Source organism: Rhinopithecus roxellana, chromosome 19, assembly GCF_007565055.1.
Source record: "Rhinopithecus roxellana isolate Shanxi Qingling chromosome 19, ASM756505v1, whole genome shotgun sequence".
Lineage (NCBI taxonomy): Eukaryota > Metazoa > Chordata > Mammalia > Primates > Cercopithecidae > Rhinopithecus > Rhinopithecus roxellana.
The window spans coordinates 3,066,010-3,086,043 of record NC_044567.1 but is presented as its reverse complement, the minus strand read 5'-3'; the positions used below and the strand labels follow the sequence as shown (position 1 = coordinate 3,086,043).

Below are 20,034 nucleotides of genomic sequence, written 5' to 3'. Positions count from 1 at the left end.
TCATGACATTTTAAGGCATGAAAAATGAGACATTTAAAATGAAAACTTCATTTTTTGGATATTGTAAGTTGTTGTTGCCAGTTGAAGAAGCCAAAGGGTCCTTGGCCTGTCTCATCCTCTTATATTGGCTTCACTGTCTTTCCGCAGGCCTTGGTGACATCACACAACAGCTGAATCAAAGTGAATTGGCAGTGTTATTAAACCTGCTGCAGAGCCAAACCGACCTGAGCATCCCTCAAATGGCACAGCTGCTTAACATCCACTCCAACCCAGAGATGCAGCAGCAGCTGGAAGCCCTGAATCAATCCATCAGTGCCCTGACGGAAGCTACTTCCCAGCAGCAGGACTCAGAGACCATGGCCCCAGAGGAGTCTTTGAAGGAAGCACCCTCTGCCCCAGTGATCCTGCCTTCAGCAGAACAGACGACCCCTGAAGCTTCAAGCACACCAGCTGACATGCAGAATATTTTGGCAGTTCTCTTGAGTCAGTTGATGAAAGCCCAAGAGCCAGCAGGCAGTCTGGAGGAAAACAACAGTGACAAGAACAGTGGGTCACAGGGGCCCCGAAGAACTCCCACAATGCCGCAGGAGGAGGCAGCAGGTAAACAGACCGGTCATGAATCTCATTGAGCTCAGGTGCTGTTTATACCCTCTTAAAAATATCTTAACATTTTTTTTTCCCCCACATCAATGGCCTTGGTTTCAGTTATTCTGTAACCTAGTCTACAGGAAAACATAGCACCAAGTAATGTATTTCTTGCTTGGCTTCTTTTGTTTAAGTCTCAGAGCTTCCCAAAGCTCCTTTCCTATATGATTGTTTTTCCACTTCCTAGGAGATAGGTAAGTAAAGCCCCTGTGTTCTAACCAAGGAAACCACAGCTATAGCTAGTGATTCATCTTGAACCACACATCTTGAACTGTATGTGGTGGCCAGCTAGTCCTAGCACTTGGAAATCTGACTTCCAAATAAACCATTATCAGACTATACTTCTTTACCTCCAGTGGAGTGGATGCTGAATGCCAGTCTTTCCTGGAAGATACAATCAAGAAAACCCTAATAAAATATCATTGTTAATTTCCTGAAGAATGATTTGGGAATATTTCTAAGTAGATAATTAACACTATACATTTCTTTTCCCTAAAATGATAGTGTATAAGAACAATTCCTTTAAATCTGTTTCTAATAGAAGCAATTGAATGGACCCCAGATCAGGAAGTGAGTATATTATAAAGAAAAAAAGGAAAATGGGGATAAGTTATACTTTAATCTCACATGACCATAGCATGCAATTTATTAGAGGAAAAAAGCAGTTTAAATTTTTAAATTCTGATTCACAGTGTATTTGCAAAATCTTTACTTATGTGAAAGTGTTTTTAACTCCTTGGAAATTCTCACTGCCCATGAAGACCCCATGAATTGGGGAATAAGAAGAGGCTCGAGGGCTGAAGAGGTATACTAATCTTCAACTTTAGGGTCCTACATTCACATTTCATATGAGGTGGTACAGAAAGTATATATTTTAAGGCCTGGCCTATGGCCAGAAATTGTTGTATTTACTTTTGAGAGGAAAGTGTAGAAATGTCATAACTAATTATTGCAGTCACCCCTGGATTATTCAGTTGGTGCCTCTACAGTGGCTCACTTGGTCTTGTTTCTCACCTGCTATCTCTATTTGGCCATTTCACTGTTAATTAGCACTTCCACCAGAGGGCAGACTGTATAAGCCAGAGAAAGTGACAGCCTATTAATTTGGCTGCTGTTTTGCTATTCTGTACTTATTGGGAAGGGTGATTAGTTGAAATCAAATGAGTAAAATGAAGTTTTTGTTTTTGTGTTTGGAGGCAGAGTCTTACTCTGTTGCCCAGGCTGAAGTAAAATGGCATGATCTTGGCTCACTGCAACCTCTGCCTCCTGGGTTCAAACGATTCTCCTGCCTCAGCCTCCCGAGTAGCTGGGATTACAGGCATGCACCTCCACGCTGAGTTGATTTTGTATATTTAGTGGAAACGAGGTTTTACCATGTTAACCAGACTGGTCTCGAACTCCCAACCTCAGGTGATCTGCCTGCCTCGGCCTCCCATAGTGCTGGGATTACAGGCTTGAGCCACTACCCCCGGCCTGAAGTTTTAAATTTATTTTTACATTTCAATAATACATCCTTATTGTTGTCAATCCTAAAAGTCTGTACTTTTTTCTGTTTGTCTGTTTTGAGACAGAGTTTCTCTCTGTCGCCCAGGCGGGAGTGCAATGGCGCGATCATGGTGCACTGCAACCTCTGCCTCCCAGGTTCAAGCAATTCTCCTGCCTCAGCCTTCCAAGTAACTGGAATTACAGGCACCCACTACCACGCCCAGCTAATTTTTTGTATTTTTAGTAGAGACGGGGTTTCGCTGTGTTGACCAGGCTGGTCTTGAACTGCCGACCTCAGGTGATCCACCTGCCTTGGCCTGCCAAAGTGCTAGAATTACAGGTGTGAACCACCACAGCCCGGCCAAAAGTCTGTACGTTTAAGGATTGACAACATTGATATTTTAAAGATAATATTATTTATAATTCATATTTTATTTTTAATTCCTTTAAGAAGTTTTATTAGGCTTACTTTAATAAGTTTTTTTGTTTTGTTTTTTTTTTTTGTTTTTTTTTGAGATGGAGTCTCGCTCTGTCACCCAGGCTGGAGTGTAGTGGCGTGATCTCAGCTCACTGCAAACCCTACCTCCCAGGTTCAAGCGATTCTCCTGCCTCAGCCTCCCAAGTAGCTGGGATTACAGGCATGTGACACCAGGCCTGGCTTATTTTTTTGTATTTTTAGTAGAGACGGGGTTTCACCTTGTTGGCCAGGCTGGTCTCTAACTCCTGACCTCAAGTGATCTGCCTTCCTTGTTCTCGCACAGTGCTGGGATTACAGGCATGAGCCACCATGCCCAGCCTTTGCTACCTTGGTATCGAATTTTTATTTTATACATATGAAAGAATTTGACCTCAAGAGTTAGTTCTGTTGAAATATATTTAGGCTATTTACATAAAAGGCAGTTTGAATACAAAAAAATGGCGTAGCTGGAAGAATGTAAGTTTAGATTATCTCATTTTTACAGTTATACATTTTTAAGTTATTTGACCTCAGTATTAAAAAAACCTCATGTTCCATTTTATGTGTAGTCCAGAAATACTTTTAAAAATAACTGGTACAGGCCGGGCGCGGTGGCTCAAGCCTGTAATCCCAGCACTTTGGGAGGCCGAGATGGGCGGATCACGAGGTCAGGAGATCGAGACCATCCTGGCTAACACGTTGAAACCCCGTCTCTACTAAAAAAAAATACAAAAAACTAGCTGGGCGACTTGGCGGGTGCCTGTAGTCCCAGCTACTCGGGAGGCTGAGGCAGGAGAATGGGGTAAGCCCAGGAGGTGGAGCTTGCAGTGGGAGCTTGCAGTGAGCTAAGATCCGGCCACTACACTCCAGCCTGGGCGACAGAGCCAGACTCCATCTCAAAAAAAAAAAAAAAACTGGTACAGTGATGTCCTTATATAGAGAGTGTTGAAAGCAAAAGGCTCTGAAATCTATCATTACTTGTAGTACAGTTAGCCCTCCTTTTTCAGCATGTCTGTTCTCCATGTTCAAAATTTTCCATGGCTAATTTTTTGTCCTTAAATTCGTTTTCCCCTGCCACCCTGTCAACCAGCCAATCAGTCAACAAGTAACTTGTGTGGGTACTATACATAGGGTCACCAGTTCATTCCTGAACTGTCCCAGTTTTAAAGCTGAACACTGACAACCTGGAAAACCCCCTCAGTCCCAGACAAACTGGGACTGTTGGTCACCTTGCTTGGATGTTACATGTAGCACTTGACCATCTTTTGTACTATACGACCTTACAATTATGTAGTATTTTCAGAGTGCTTTCATCTGCATGCTAAGGGAATACAAACTTATTTACTGATTGTCTTTGCAGAATATAATTAAGGTAAATGTGCTACAGAAATATCTAATTATAACTAAAAATTGTTTTTGGCTTGCTTTGAGTAATGACTTTACATCACAGCTTAGATAATGGAAGAATGACTATATATATATTTTTTAAAATATGCTTCCATAGGGAAAAGAAAAATCGGTCATTTGGAAGCTATCCCAAAACATTAAATCTTTTCTTCAGCAGGATGACTCTCAATTTTCTAAAGGCATTGTTCCGACCATACTTCTGTCTCAGTGGTTTTTTATGTCCTCAAACTCATACCATGTTACATCTCTCCTCTCCTGCCTTGGCAGGAATTCATTGTCAGACAATGTTTATCATGCTTAAGCACATTTATGCAGCAGTGGAAAAAAGAAAGTCTGGGGAAGTAGTTCAAGAAAGACAAAAGATCTTTGTAAAGACAGATTATAGTATGAATTTAATACATTTCTAAATTCTCAGTTCTTGTCACCGTCTCCAAGATAAACAGATGTTTATCAACAGTTCATTCTGCATGATACTGCTATAGTGATTTTTTTTTTCATAGCATGGAAAAAAAATGCAGTAGGTAGGAAAACAAAATAGAAAATTATGATAGAAATTACTTTAGTCTTTAAAATTACTGTAACATAGGAAGCTGAATGATAATATGGTAGTTAAAATCCTTTCAGACTATGATTTTGGGGAGAAGTGACTAAAGTTTGGAGAAGCAAGTGTATTTTTATACATGACAGTAATGAAAACTTTTTACTTTATTTTATCTCTCCTGTACATTCTTTAAGTTTTATTTCAGGTTAACCTATGTGATCAAACATTCTGTAAAATGTGTTAGCCAAGTCCACACAGGGTCTCTGTTGTACAGCAAGATTATGTCCTAGAAATGTGACCACAGCATGTATATTGTTCCCTCTTATCTTCCTTCCTTCTGCTTTGTTTTAATGTTTCCATCTAACAGCAAAAAGGGGCAGGGAGTCTACCAGCAGCCTACATATTAGTTCTTTAAAGGAAGGAAATGGAGGAAATCTCAGATAAAAATCAGGATAATAATTTGAAACATATGATATTTTTACACTAGCTGTTAGATCCAGAATGCAACTGTTTTACTTTTAATCACTTGATTTATTTATAATTGCAATTTCCTGATCCCAAGATTTTATTCTTTATATATCTGGTTACTTATATTGATATTTGTTTATGTTGCGCAGTGTGTGTGTTTGTGTTTATAATCACATGTGCTTTTTAAGATGGTGTTTAAAAGAAGTAACCCTTCCACAGCATGTCCTCCTCACATTCTTCCACCAGAGAAGAGGCCCCCTGAGCCCCCCGGACCTCCACCGCCGCCACCTCCACCCCCTCTGGTTGAAGGCGATCTTTCCAGCGCCCCCCAGGAGTTGAACCCAGCCGTGACAGCCGCCTTGCTGCAACTTTTATCCCAGCCTGAAGCAGAGCCTCCTGGCCACCTGCCACATGAGCACCAGGCCTTGAGACCAATGGAGTACTCCACCCGACCCCATCCAAACAGGACTTACGGAAACACTGATGGGCCTGAAACAGGGTTCAGTTCCATTGACACTGATGAACGAAACTCTGGTCCAGCCTTGACAGAATCCTTGGTCCAGACCCTGGTGAAGAACAGGACCTTCTCAGGCTCTGTGAGCCACCTTGGGGAGTCCAGCAGTTACCAGGGCACAGGGTCAGTGCAGTTTCCAGGGGACCAGGACCTCCGTTTTGCCAGGGTCCCCTTAGCGTTACACCCGGTGGTCGGGCAACCATTCCTGAAGGCTGAGGGAAGCAGCAATTCTGTGGTACATGCAGAGACCAAATTGCAAAACTATGGGGAGCTGGGGCCAGGAACCACTGGGGCCAGCAGCTCAGGAGCAGGCCTTCACTGGGGGGGCCCAACTCAGTCTTCTGCTTATGGAAAACTCTATCGGGGGCCTACAAGAGTCCCACCAAGAGGGGGAAGAGGGAGAGGAGTTCCTTACTAACCCAGAGACTTCAGTGTCCTGAAAGATTCCTTCCCTATCCATCCTTCCATCCAGTTCTCTGAATCTTTAATGAAATCATTTGCCAGAGCGAGGTAATCATCTGCATTTGGCTACTGCAAAGCTGTCCGTTGTATTCCTTGCTCACTTGCTACTAGCAGGCGACTTATGAAATAATGATGTTGGCACTATTTCCCCCTGGATGGGCTATAGCCAGAACATTTACTTCAACTCTACCTTAGTAGATACAAGTAGAGAATATGGAGAGGATCATTACATTGAAAAGTAAATGTTTTATTAGTTCATTGCCTGCACTTACTGATCAGAAGAGAGAAAGAACAGTTTCAGTTTTGAGATGGCTCAGGAGAGGCTCTTTGATTTTTAAAGTTTTGGGGTGGGGGGTTGTGTGTGGTTTCTTTCTTTAGAATTTTAATTTAGGTGTTTTGGGTTTTTTTCCTTTAAAGAGAATAGTGTTCACAGAATTCGAGCTGCGCTTAGGCTTTTGCTATAAGGGAAACAGAGTGGCCTGGATGATTTAAATAAATGTTTCTTTCCTCTCCACCATTTCACATTTTGCTTTTAAGTGAACACTTTTTCCCCATTGAGCATCTTGAACATACTTTTTTTCCAAATAAATTACTCATCCTTAAAGTTTACTCCTCTTTGACAAAAGATATGCCCTTCTCCCTGCACGTAAAGCAGGTTGTAGAAAGTGGCATTCTTGGGCAAGTAGGTAGACTTTACCCAATCTCTTTACTTTTTTGCCCACATATGCTCTCTCTCTCTCTTTCACGCTCACTCTCTTGCTTGCTTGCTTATTCTCGCTGTCGCTGTTTCTCTCTCTTTGAGGCATTTGTTTGGAAAAAATCGTTGAGATGCCCAAGAACCTGGGATAATTCTTTACTTTTTTTGAAATAAAGGAAAGGAAATTCAGACTCCTACATTGTTCTCTGTAACTCTTCAATTCTAAAATGTTTTGTTTTTTAAACCATGTTCTGATGGGGAAGTTGATTTGTAAGTGTGGACAGCTTGGACATTGCTGCTGAGCTGTGGTTAGAGATGATGCCTCCATACCTAGAGGGCTAATAACAGCATTTAGCATATTGTTTACACATATATTTTTATGTCAAAAAAAAAAAACCTTTCAAACAGAGCATTGTGATATTGTCAAAGAGAAAAACAAATCCTGAAGATACATGGAAATGTAACCTAGTTTAGGGTGGGTATTTTTCTGAAGATACATCAATACCTGACCTTTTTTAAAAAAATAATTTTAAAACAGCATACTGCGAGGAAGAACAGTATTGACATGTCCACATCCCAGCATGTGTACCCTGCCAGTTCTTATAGGCATTTTCCTCCAAAGAGATGTGGATTTGGTTTTGATAAAAGGGGTTAAATTGTGCTTCCAGGCAAGAACTTTGCCTTATCATAAACAGGAAATGAAAGAGGGAAAGGCTGTCAGGGTGGGATAATTTGGGAGGCTTCTCATTCTGGCTTCTATTTCTATGTGAGTACCAGCATATAGAGTGTTTTAAAAACAGATACATGTCATATAATTTATCTGCACAGACTTAGACCTTTAGGAAACATAGGTTAGCCCCCTTTTACAAAGAAAAAGCAAACATGTTTCATCATCTTCGAGGGTAGTTTTCAAAACTCAATTCATGTTTCAATGCCAAGTTCTTATTTTAAAAAATAAAATCTATAAGAGAAAGGTGCATTACTTAAAAAAAAGAAAAAATTTAAAGAAATGAAAGAAGAACCCTCTTCAGATACTTGAAGACTGTTTTCCCCTGTTAATGAGAAATAGGTAGATATCGGTGTGTGTATTTCTTTATTATTCTCTGATTTTTGATCTGGCCTTGCCTGCAGGGCCAAACACTGATTTGGAAAGAGAACCTTCTAGCCATTTTGGCATTGATGGCTTTTTTATACCAGTGTGTCCAGTTAGATTTATTAGGCTTACTGACATGCTATTGGTAAATTGCATTAAAGTTCATCTGAACCTTCTGTCTGTTGACTTCTTAGTCCTCAGACATGGGCCTTTGTATTTTAGAATATTTGAATTTGAGTTACTGGGCCCCACTCCCTGTTTTTTATTAAAGAACTTGAGCCTGGGATACTTTCAGAAGTATCTGTTCAATGAAAAAAAGTTGGTTTCCCATCAAATATGAATAAAATTATCTATATATTTTCATTGTATTTTGGTTATCAGCAGTCATCAATAATGTTTTTCCCTCCCCTCTCCCACCTCTTATTTTTTAATTATGCCAAATATCCCAAATAATATACTTAAGCCTCCATTCCCTCATCCCTACTAGGGAAGGGGATGAGTGTATGTGTGAGTGTATGTGTATGTATGATCCCATCTCACCCCCACCCCCATTTTGGGAGTCTTTTAAAATGAAAACAAAGTTTGGTAGTTTTGACTATTTCTAAAAGCAGAGGAAAAAAAAACTTATTTAAATATCCTGGAATCTGTATGGAGGAAGACAAGGTATTTGTTAATTTTTCAGTTATGTTATCTATAAACATGATGGAAGTAAAGGTTTGGCAGAATTTCAACTTGACTATTTAAAAATTACAAACCCAATTCCATTCAAAAGTGGTTTTCGTTTTGTTTTAATTATTGTACAATGAGAGATATTAAGTCTATTAAATACATTATTTTGAACAGATGAGAAATCTGATTCTGTTCATGAGTGGGAGGCAAAACTGGTTTGACCGTGATCATTTTTGTGGTTTTGAAAACAAATATACTTGACCCAGTTTCCTTAGTTTTTTCTTCAACTGTCCATAGGAACGATAAATATTTGAAAGCAACATCAAATCTATACGTTTAAAGCAGAGCAGTTAGCACAAATTTGCAAATAGAACTTCTATTAGCTTATGCCATAGACATCACCCAACCACTTGTATGTGTGTGTGTATATATAATATGCATATATAGTTACCGTGCTAAAATGGTTACCAGCAGGTTTTGAGAGAGAATGCTGCATCAGAAAAGTGTCAGTTGCCACCTCATTCTCCCTGATTTAGGTTCCTGACACTGTATTCCTTTCTCTCTCTTGTTTTTGACCCCCATTGGGTGTATCTTGTCTATGTACAGGTATTTTGTAATATATTACATTTTTTTCTTTCAGTTTATAAAGATGGAAAGTGGAGATTGGAAAATTAAATATTTCCTGTTACTATACCACTTTTGCTCCATTGCATTTACTTCTTAATCTGTACCCCCGAGCATATCTAATCATGTATAATGGACATTTTTCCTCCACTTTATCTTAGGGGTTCTCTGTCTCAGAATCGTTAGAGACTCAAACTCCCCCTCCCAGCAGAAAGTTATCAGGATTTGAAGAGGTGCCTGAAAACGCTAAACTAGGAACTAGAGAATAAAAAATGAGTTGGGAAAAACCATAAAATGTGATTTTTTTAAAAAAAGTAGAAAAGTTATGCAAATAATGGTACCAAACCATCAAAAGAGTTGAGCTTCATATACCCTGACTCCTCCTGACAGGAGAGGTAAGTGGGTTTGAGCTCAACTGTCATCAAGGGAAGTTGGTAAGAGGCTGTTTAGACTCAAAGGATAGTCTTAAACCAGACTCTTCACCACCCACCCCACCCCAGTTCCCATGTTGTTACATGCAGAGTCAGCATGAGGATTAGTGTACCTACCTCTGTTGAGATTTCCCAATGCGTTGCCAATCCAGAAAGTGAATCAAAAAATTGTTTAAAAGTTGAAGTCCCTATTGTTTCCAAAATCTTTCCCATCTCCACCTGAAGACAGAATTGCTTCCCCTTCTCTTTCATGGCTTAGAACACAGGATAAATTTGCCCCTGTGGTATGTGCTGCAATCCTGCTAGTTATGACAAATAGGCAGAGGGCAGATAAAGTCCACTAGAAGAAAGAAAGAGGGGCGATAGGTATCTGAAGTTGTAAATGGGTTGAACAAGTCATACAAGAAGGTTAAAGGATACACCAGAGCAAGGGAAGTTAGAAGGAAGTTGAATTCAAAAACTGGTGATGATGAGAGTTGCTAACCTGTTTATGAATCCTCAAAAGTTTAAGTGGTGTTCCCTTGCCTGTGGGCTAAGTCACATCTTAGAAGGAGAATGGAGAGCTCAAGATTGTTCCAATTTCTGGAATTATGTGTTCCTGGTTGCAAGTTCATGATTGGGGTGTAAACTTCAACCTACTAGAAAATACTGTTTTCACTTCATAGCAGTGAACATTGAAGCAGTGTCTTTTCAATTCTAGGCCTAAAGGTTAAGGACCTTACTAACCTAGATTTTTCTGTCATACCCACGGCCATTTCTAACCAGAAACCATGCTGTTCAGTACCTCAATTTCTTAGGCACTGTCCTTTCCTAGATAGGCATCCTTAACTGTATGGTTAATGCCTTAAAGAAGTAAACAGTTAATGCTCTTGGTGCTGATCTTGGGATTTCCGTTGTTATTAAAGATTGCCTCATAGCTTGACTGTTTTTTAACTATTGAGTGACTTTTCATATCCTAATCATCCAGAAGTGCTAAGTGTAATGGGAATGGGGAATTCCTCAAGGGAGGAAGCACTCAACCATTCCAAGGGAGAGGTGGAACTGCTGAGTCTTCTGGTTGTCCTGAGAGGCAAGGTGAGCATTCCTGGACACTTTGGTTAATTTTACTGTCCAGGTGTGACAGTTCTCATCTGTAGGAACACCTCCAGTGTTCCTAACTTTAGGAGTTCTCTCAAGTAGATTACTCCAAGCCAGAGTTGAAAGACTTTGGAGGAGTACGACACCTGAAGGAATTACTGGTGGTACTCCTTACTGTACGCAACGGTCTCTCCATCTCCTATTCACCCACTTTTTTTCCTATTTCTCTTTCTTCCCACTCACCATTCAACTGGAATATTTTAGGCCTACCATCGGTATTGATTGCTTAACCCTACCAGGTATTTAGAGTTACTGCTATTTCATAGTTTTGAAAGGTAATAAGAGTCAATTCAGAACACAAATGTCTGTCTGGATCCTTAACCTACTGCAGTGGGAAGTGAAGGAGAAAGCAAACTAACCATACTTTCTTATTTCTAGGAGCTATGAAAGGAGCTTTTCATTCGTGTTATGTAGGTACGAATCTTTTGTACCCTTTGTACCCTGGCCAGGAAAGGCAAGGAGTCATCTTTCTGTCTTCCTGCTTCCCCTCTTTCAGCCTTCACCTTTTTATCCTCTTCTTCCATATCCTGAGATTGTTGCTTTTGCTGATGACATTTCTAAGCTCACTTGCAGATGGTGCCTGTGGGAAGTAAAGCTTGGTGAGAAGAGGGCTCTCTGGTATCTAAGAGAAAGCAGATAAGAGTTGCTTTAATGTCCTGATGATTAATCACTAGGGTGCCAAAACACTTTGACCACTGGATTTCTCTCATATCTCTTATCTCAAAAAGTAGTACTCCAAGGCTGAGAGAAAGAGGCTGATTCCGAGTTTGTCTTTCATACCCTCTAAGTGGGTAGTTTGTTAGTGGAGCATTCTTAATTTGCATCCTTCAGCTACAGCATACTTCTCTGGAATAAGAAGGTATAGCCATGAAGTAAATTCACTTAGACCCAGGTTCCCTAGGACCTGTAAATGGATGGACTTTTTGATATCTTGCTCTGGCATGGTTGTAAACTACAGATAGTATTGATAGCTCTAAAGGAATGAAGGGCATTTTATCCAGGCCTAACCAACCCTGAGGCAGGCAGCATGAAGAAACCTTTAAGAAGTCCACGATATAGCAGTCAGAGCTAAGTAAAGAACAAAGCCTGAGTCTTGGAGGATGTCTTTTCTCTACCTAAGGGGCCTATCTGATGGACTGTCTCTAGGAGGGGATCCTTCTCCCTCCTAAGTCTCAGAACTACAACAGTGCCTAATGAGGGACACCCTTGTAAGGGACACCTGACACCCTTGTAAGAGACACCTTACACCTTGTAAGGATCAGCTTGTAGACGACCCTCCTCACCAAGGCTAATGCAATTTTGAATGCATTCGGCCCTGGAGAAAACAGGCTGAATTGAAAGACCTAGAGAAAGCTTAGTAGCCTGGTCCCTTTTTTGAAGTCTGGAACTTTTTAGTTTGGTCTTATACTAGTGTTAATATTTATAATTTCTGTTAGGGGACCAAAAGTCTCAGAAAATGAAGCAATATAAGAAGTGGAAATAAGGGTAAGAAGGGAGAACTAGAAGAGTCTGGTAGCTGGGCTGCGAAAAGAGACTTGGGGTATAATTGCTTATTTTTACTGATTTATTTATTTTTGAGACGGACTTGCTCTTCTTGCCCAGGTTGGAGTGCAGTGGTGCAATCTCGGCTCACTGCAACCTCCACCTCCCGGGTTCAAGCAATTCTCCTGCCTCAGCCTCTCGAGTAGCGGGGATTACAGGCACGTGCCACCATGCCTGGCTAATTTTTTGTATTTTTAGTAGACATAGGGTTTCACCATGCTGGCCAGGCTGGTCTTGCACTCCTGACCTTGTGATTCACCTGCCTCGGCCTCCCAAAGTGCTGGAATTACAGGTGTGAGCCACCACGCCCAGCTTGGGTATAATTGCTTATAAAGAAGAGATAGGGATATGAGATGGAAGGAAAAATTATGGTTGGGCTAGTGAAATTTATAGGATAATTTTCTTAGAGATTCACAATTCATTTCAGGAAGACCCCATTAAAGCACCACTACTGAGTAAAGAATTCCCCTTGATTAAAGTAGTCTTACCTTTAGGGTTGCAGGATGGGCCAAGAACCCCTAGGATACTATTAAGACATTTTCTATAGGGAAACTAGAAAAGATGGGCAAATATGTTAAGCAATATGTAAGGACATTTACTTAACACTGTTACTACATAGTTCAAGAGAGTAATTCAGGAATAAGGAGGAATGACATGGATGCATCACATTAAAGTTACTGGTATTGTTTGAGTTTCAAAACTCTTGCAAGTGGTTTTAGGTACGCTAAGTCAACCTGGAGACTAGTATTATTCCTCTGCCACTCATTTTAGATCCAAATGATGGCAGTGCATAGAAGAACAAACGAGAGTATGTGAATTAGAGTCACAGAATGTTAGAGCTACAAAAGAACATTAGTTTGTTTAGTTCAGTGCCATCTTTAAACAGTAAAAAAGGGCCAGAAAGGCTGAGGAACCTGTAGAGTGTTAAGAGAAAGAAGGCAGAGAAAGGGAACTAACATTGTTGGGTACCTGTTATGTATCAGGCACTGCACTAAGTGCTTTGTTTTTATCTTGATTAATGAGCACCTTGAGGCTAAGGGATAAAATTAATAAAAGGCAAACCTCAGCCAGCTGGGTGCAGTGGCTCATGCCTGTAATCCCAGCACTTTGGGAGGCCAGGATGGGCAGATCACAAGGTCAGGAGATTGAGACCATCCTGGCTAACATGGTGACACCCCGTCTCTACTAAAAATACAAAAAATTAGTCGGCCGTGGTGATGCAAGCCTGTAGTCCCAGCTACTCAAGAGGCAGGCAGGAGAATTCGCTTGAACCCAGGAGGCGGAGGTTGCAGTGAGCGAAGATTGTGCCACTTCACTCCAGCCTGGGCGACAGAGCGAGACTCCATCTCAAAAAAATAAAAAAGGCCATTATCCTGAGCAATATGTAGGCGATAAAGGGGAGTGGTAGACCACGTTTTCCTCTCTAACCGCACAGGGCTAAACTAGAGGAAGTAAAGAGTGAGCATTTGAGAGTGAGGTTAATCTAAGGAAGTATTGACCAAACTGTTGAAAGAGACTCATAAATAACTTACCATTCCTAGAGACCTTCTAAAACATGTTGATAAGAGATAGGACTGATAGGGACCAAGATTACTCTTGGCTCTGGAATTGATTTTCATTTTGGAAAATCAAGTCATGACCTGAGAATGAGGGATTAATTGTACAAATAGGAAACAAAATGGAGCTTCTCATCCTAAGATGTCTTCAGAGAGAATAGTATTTATATACCATGAATGAAAGAGATAAATTCCTTTGGTGACTGTACTTGTTTTTTCTTTTGTTTTGTAACACTTTGAAGTCATGAAACTGAATTTGTAATCTTGGGGAGATTCAGTGCCAAGTTCAAGGCAGGTGGCAGTTTGAAAATTGACAGAGTAAGATTGTGTTCCTCGTGGTTGTTTGATATAATATCCCAATAGTTATACCATGAGGGCTGCTTTGTGGGGAGCATTAATATCATTAGCAGAGGCATGTCCTGAGTACAGACAGGACAACCTCTGAGGAAGAAGACTGGGGGAGGGTCCCACCTTCAGGAAGCTTCTGGGTCTTGTGAGAGAGGTCAGTCTTACAGCTGGTGGAGAGTGGGGAATCTGTATTTGTAAGTCAACATATCAATGCAGGTTATAATATAAAACTGTTATAATAAGAGGAAACCAAAGAAATAATAAAAAAAAGTGGAGTTATTCAGAAACAATTATTTGAAAATAAAGAAGATAAGGGACATAGAAGAGGAAGGTGAGCAGTGGGAAGAATCTCATAGAAGAGGGCTCAAGTATGTTTTGTGCAGAGGCTGTGAATTGGCTGACCAGAATGGTACAGGAAAGGAGTATTAGGAAATGAAGTTGGAGGAGCAATCTCATTGGGTTCAATGAGGAATTTGATTTGTTAAGCAGTAGCAGGAAACAGAGCATGATGAGATGAAAATCACATTGAGGACTTTTGTAGCAGTACTTGGTCAAGGAAGCAGAAAAGTTCACTAGAATATTATTGTTCTTGCCAAGACATGAAGCACTGAGAGTTTACACTAGAGTAAGACAAGGAGAATCAGAGGAAAGGAAGTGGGTCCATAGGAATTAGCAAGGCTTGGTCACAGCTTGGATGTGAAGAGAGGGATAAAAGCCTCAGGATGATGATCCCAGGACACATTTGTGCTGTTGGTGGTGATGAAAGCTTGGTAAGAGGGAACTGCTTTGTTTTTAAGTAGGAAGTGTTTTATTTACCAATTGATAGGATGTGTCAGTGTTCAGTATTGTGGAGTCTAGGACGGGGCGCCCCTGGAGAATAGTGGAGCATGCACTATGTGTCCAGACGATAACCTGCATGCACCCTGCCCTTTTCAGGTTGAAGAACCAGGCAAGAGGGAGTCTGTTGCTAGGGTGTGCCCATAGACTTCAAGAATGCTATCCTACTCTGGATCTGGGAAAGAAAATAGTATTTTTGCCAGTTTCTTCCCCTTTAATGCTTTGAAAATGGGATGTGACTACCCTGTGGCAGCATATGCCTGTGGATGCACAATTCTCTGGCTTCATTCTTGGAAGGCCTTTTTCTGTCCCTCCCTAGGGATCATTTGTATCTCTGATTCCTGCTCCCAGAGCCATAAAGTGGGAGCCCCCATTTATTAATTGGGTTGGGACTGGGGCGGGGGTCGGCGGGGGACTCTTTTAGTGCGGCAGGCGGGGGTCTTCCTGAATGAGCCCATTAGCCAGCCCCAACGGCAGCTGAAACGGGGCCGCAGCCAAGTCCTCTCCATTTCAAAAACCCTCCATCGCCTGCAGCAGATCAGAACAAGGCCTGCGGGAGCCCTTAGCTTCTGATTGCAGCTGTGAGGAAGGACAAAACAATTTATAGGAAGCCAAGTAGCTCCTGTCTCACTGTCTCTTCCTTTCCAACTTTGGGGAAGGGGAAGACTGGGATATGGTGTCGCCTCCCACCATGGCTTCTTACAGGCTTAAAGTAGGAGAGAAAGAGAGTATATGGACATTGAACGCTTATGTCAATGCTGTGGGTGTGTTTACACATGTCCTTGCTTTCTTCTTCCCATCCACACACAGTTGAGTTGGATTAGCAGCTACTACTTATGTGGGGCTCCCTAGGTGTGTGCTAAGTCTGGCGGGTGGGGAGATATGCTTATCATACTCCTTCCTGCCCCATAGCTGCTTTCAGTCTCCCATCTGCTTTATCAAAATTCAGGATTAGAGTTAGACTGCCTCAACTTCTTTTCTTCTTAGTGGGAGGAGTTTGGCTCTTTTTTTTTTTTGAGACAGAGTCTCACTCTGTCACCCAGGCTGGAGTGCAGTGGTGCAATCTCGGCTTACTGCAAGCTCCGCCTCCAGGGTTCACGCCATTCTCCTACCTCAGCCTCCCAAGTAGCAGGGACTACAGGCACCCACCACCACGCCTGGCTAATTGTTTTGTATTTTTAGTAGAGACGGGGTTTCACCATGTTAGCCAGGTTGGTCTCCATCTCCTGACCTTGTGATCAGCCCGCCTCAGCCTCCCAAAGTGCTGGGATTACAGGCGTGAGCCACCACACCCGGCCCCAAGTTTGGCTCTTAAAGGAAGGCCTCCTTCTGAAACGTACTTGTCCCTTTGGTTAAGCCAGCAAGAGAAAGGTAGGCATCTATAGGGGAGTTTCTCTGCAGTGGCCCAGAGAGAAGCTGTAAAGGGCAGGAACGAATGTCTTACTTCCTGATGGAATGACACATGTCTTCTCCCTTAGGGAATCATAGATTGCCAGGGCTAGAAAAGAGGTCAGGTAATCTAACCTCTCCCTTTACAGAGCAGGAAACTGAGGTTTAAGGAAGGAAAGTGCCTTGCCCATGCAGTCTCACAGCGAGTTAATGGCAGCCAGCCAGAACGAGATCCAAGAGGCCAGAATCTTGACTTCTGCAAGTGGAGTGCCCCTGACTTTAAGACGACCCATTTCTGAGAGCCCTGAGCTTCTTCAGGAAAGGAAGGACAGACTGTGAGATTTGAGGAGGGAGAGAGAGATTGAGGGGGAAAGGTAGATTTAAAAATCGTTAGTAGAAAGACTGAGAAATTTAATATATTTTTACCTTAAAGAATAATCTTTCTTTTTTTTTTTTTTTTTTGAGATGGAGTTTCACTCTTGTCACCTAGGCTGGAGTGCAATGGCACGACCTCAGCTCACTGCAACCTCTACCTCCCGGGTTCAAGCGATTGGCCTACCTCAGCCTCCCAAGTAGCTGGGATTACAGACACCCACTACCACGCCTGGCTAATTTTTTTGTATTTTTGATAGAGATGGGTTTCACCATGTTGGCCAGGCTAGTCTCAAACTCCTGACCTCGGGTGATCTGCCTGCCTCGGCCTCCCAAAGTGCTGGGATTACAGGTGTGAGCCACTGCTCCCAGCCTCTTTTTTTTTTTGAGACGGAGTTTTATTCTTGTTGCCCAGGCTGGAGTGCAGTGGTACAATCTCGGCTCACCGCAACCTCTGGCCTCCCAGGTTTGAGCAACTCTCCTGCCTCAGCCTCCCAAGTAGCTAGGATTACAGGCATGTGCCACTATGCCCGGCTAATTTTGTATTTTTAGTAGAGACGGGATTTCACCATGTCGGTCAGTCTGGTCTTGAACTCCCGACCTCAGGTGATCCACCCACCTCGGCCTCCCAAAATGCTGGGATTACAAGCGTGAGCCACTGCGCCCAGTCTAAGAATAATATTTCAATGACATACAGATTATACAAGTGTAATTTTTATTTAAAGTCAAGAGTTCTGGTTCATTGGGAAGCAGATGGCAGCCATAGCCAAAGATCCCGATGCCCTCAGAGTTAACCCAAACTTCAAAGAGCATTTTGCAACTATCTCTGGAGGTTGGATAGCAGGAAAAGATCCTCAAAGGCAATGTGAGGAATTCACTCTAAATCTCAACTGAAGCTCCTTTGCTATATTGAAAAGAAAAAGGGAATGGAGAAAGAAAACCCATCTGCTAGAAAACTATGGTGGGGAGAGTGGTCCCTGAATGAGAGAGATGATAGAACTCAGCCAAAAGAGGTATGTTCTGAGATTAAAGGAAAATGGTAAGGGGACCTTCTACTCCTCTCCTTTATTTTAGTTTTTAAAGTTTTGAGTTGTTTGATATTCTCCTTTGATGAGTCAGAAGGAAGGTGGTATGTGGTGATCCACAGTGGCCTAAAAACACTAAATAGTGTGTTCAGTTGGCTGACACGCATTACTGGCTCTATAAGTCATCTCAGTCTGGTACCAAGACGCCCTTTCCCTCCTTAGACCTCTCCTGGATGTATCTACAGTCCCTTCCAGTGCTCGCTTTCTCTGAGCATATGAGTCTGGGAGCCACTGATGAGCAGAGAGTGGAATGGCTGGAGCATTCCTAGGCTGGAAGCAGAATCGTGAAGGGAGGAGGGCATCATTGGACAGATTAGAAAGAGTTAATGGGTCTAGGGGAGAGGTACTGGGGATCTGCAAAATGAATATTGTCTGCTGCTTATGAAGAAATAGATCCCAGTACATACCCTTTACATTTTGTTCATCAACTCTGATGGATAGCATAGAGGAAATGCGGAGCTGGTCCCCATGTAAATTTGTCTCTAGGAAATGTATGATAGACCTACTTGTCCAGATTACATTAAGTTTGCTGTCCTGCAAACCTCCTTTCTCACAGTCAGGATCCTTTTTTGCCTTAGAGCCCTTCTTGAAGAAGCTGTTATGGACGAGACAGCCACAAGTCCAACCTGGTGATCTGATCTAAAACTAGGTGGCCTCCTCCCAGTCACCTTCTTTTATTAGCCTTATATTAACCATTAACCTTCATTGACCTTTATGATTCTGGGTTTCACAGCTTCTGTTTCTGTTGAATTTCCTAACTTTAAGAACCATGGTTTTGTTCTTACCAGCCTGGGAGCTAGGTCCCTGGAGACAAGAATTTTAGAACAGTTATGACTCTGGGAGTATACTAAGGTTAGTCTGAATTCTTCTGGGGAATTCAGGTTTGAATTCAGGTTTGAATAGAAGAGTGCTAATATCACTATCACTGTTACCTACCAATGCCATGCTCCCTGGGTGCAAGACAAAAGATGCTGTTTGGTGTCTAGTCCCTTGTCTCATGTCTGATGTAACCTGCCATTTTCCTTTATAGGTAGGAGCAACAGCTGGAATGCCCTCTGAGGAATGCAGTGATGTCCATCAGTCACCTCTCACCCAGAGCCTGGCAAATTCAGTCTCTTTCACAGAACCTAAAGCCAAGCCAGGTAGGGACCTAAAGCCAATCAGAGGCCACTGGCCTGCTTTTGTATGGGATGACCCCACTCCCACCCCACCCCACCCCTGGTCTTAGAGAAGTTTCTTTCTTTTTCTTTTTTTTTTTTTAATTTTTATTTTTTGAGACAGAGTCTCACTCTGCTGCCCAGGCTGGAGTGCAGTGGCGTAATCTCAGCTCACTTCAACCTGCACCTCCTGGGTTCAAGCGATTCTCGTGCCTCAGCCTCTTGAGTAGCTAGGATAACAGGCAATCTTTTTTTTTTTTTTTTTTTGATGGAGTTTTGCTCTTGTTGCCCAGGCTGGAGTGCAATGGCATGATCTTGGCTCACCACAACCTCTGCCTCCTGGGGTTCAAGCAATTCTCCTGCCTTAGCCTCCCGAGTAGCTGGGATTACAGGCATGTGCCACCACACCCGGCTCATTTTGTATTTTTAGTAGAGATGGGGTTTCTCCACGTTGGTCAGGCTGATCTCGAATTCCCGACCTCAGGTGATCCGCCTGTCTCGGCCTCCCAAAGTGCTGGGATTACAGGCATGAGCCACCACGCCAGGCTAACAGGTGATCTTAGGGAAGTTTCTTTTTTTTTTTTTTTTTTTTTTGAGGCGGAGTCTCTCTCTGTCACCCAGGCTGAAGTGCAGTGGCGCGATCTTGGCTCACTGCAAGCTCCGCCTCCCAGGTTCACGCCATTCTCCTGCCTCAGCCCCCCAAGTAGCTGGGACTACAGGCTCCCACCACCTCGCCCAGCTAATTTTTTTTTTTGTATTTTTAGTAGAGACGGGGTTTCACCGTGTTAGCCAGGATGGTCTCGATCTCCTGACCTCGTGATCCGCCCGCCTCGGCCTCCCAAAGTGCTGGGATTACAGGCGTGAGCCACCGAGCCAGGCCAGAAGTTTCTTATTTCAAAAGATCTCCAGAGGAGTTTCCTTAGCTTTTTATTTGACCGTATTCTGATGTTCTGCCTTCTGATTAATAGATTCTCCCTTCCAGGTAGAGCAGGTAACCTCCTTTCTTGGCATTCCTATTCTTTCCTCTTGTCCAGTTGTGCTAATGGATGTTCCTCTACAGTGGGTTGCTGATGTCAGTTACAGGGTTACTCAGCCCTCTCCTCCAGGGCAGCTGCCCC

General features: G+C 42.4%; 1 protein-coding gene across 13 annotated transcripts in view; it reads left to right on the top strand.

The window, feature by feature from the left end:
* CDK12 (cyclin dependent kinase 12) overlaps positions 1-20,034 on the top strand; it is a 111,231-nt gene that overhangs the window by 68,557 nt on the left and 22,640 nt on the right. For 7 of the 13 annotated variants that reach the window (XR_004054977.1, XR_004054975.1, XR_004054971.1 and 4 more), the window contains exons 13-15: positions 148-600; positions 5,223-5,640; positions 18,790-18,901. Coding sequence is in view for 4 of the 13 variants with exons in the window: in XM_030923101.1 (XP_030778961.1) it covers positions 148-600; positions 5,223-5,935 (1,166 nt within the window). In the remaining 9 variants the exon portion in view is untranslated. Of the gene's footprint in view, positions 1-147; positions 601-5,222; positions 9,132-11,008; positions 11,045-18,789; positions 18,902-20,034 lie in introns of those variants that run through there. The other 6 variants (XM_030923103.1, XR_004054970.1, XR_004054978.1 and 3 more) reach the window with 6 other exon arrangements.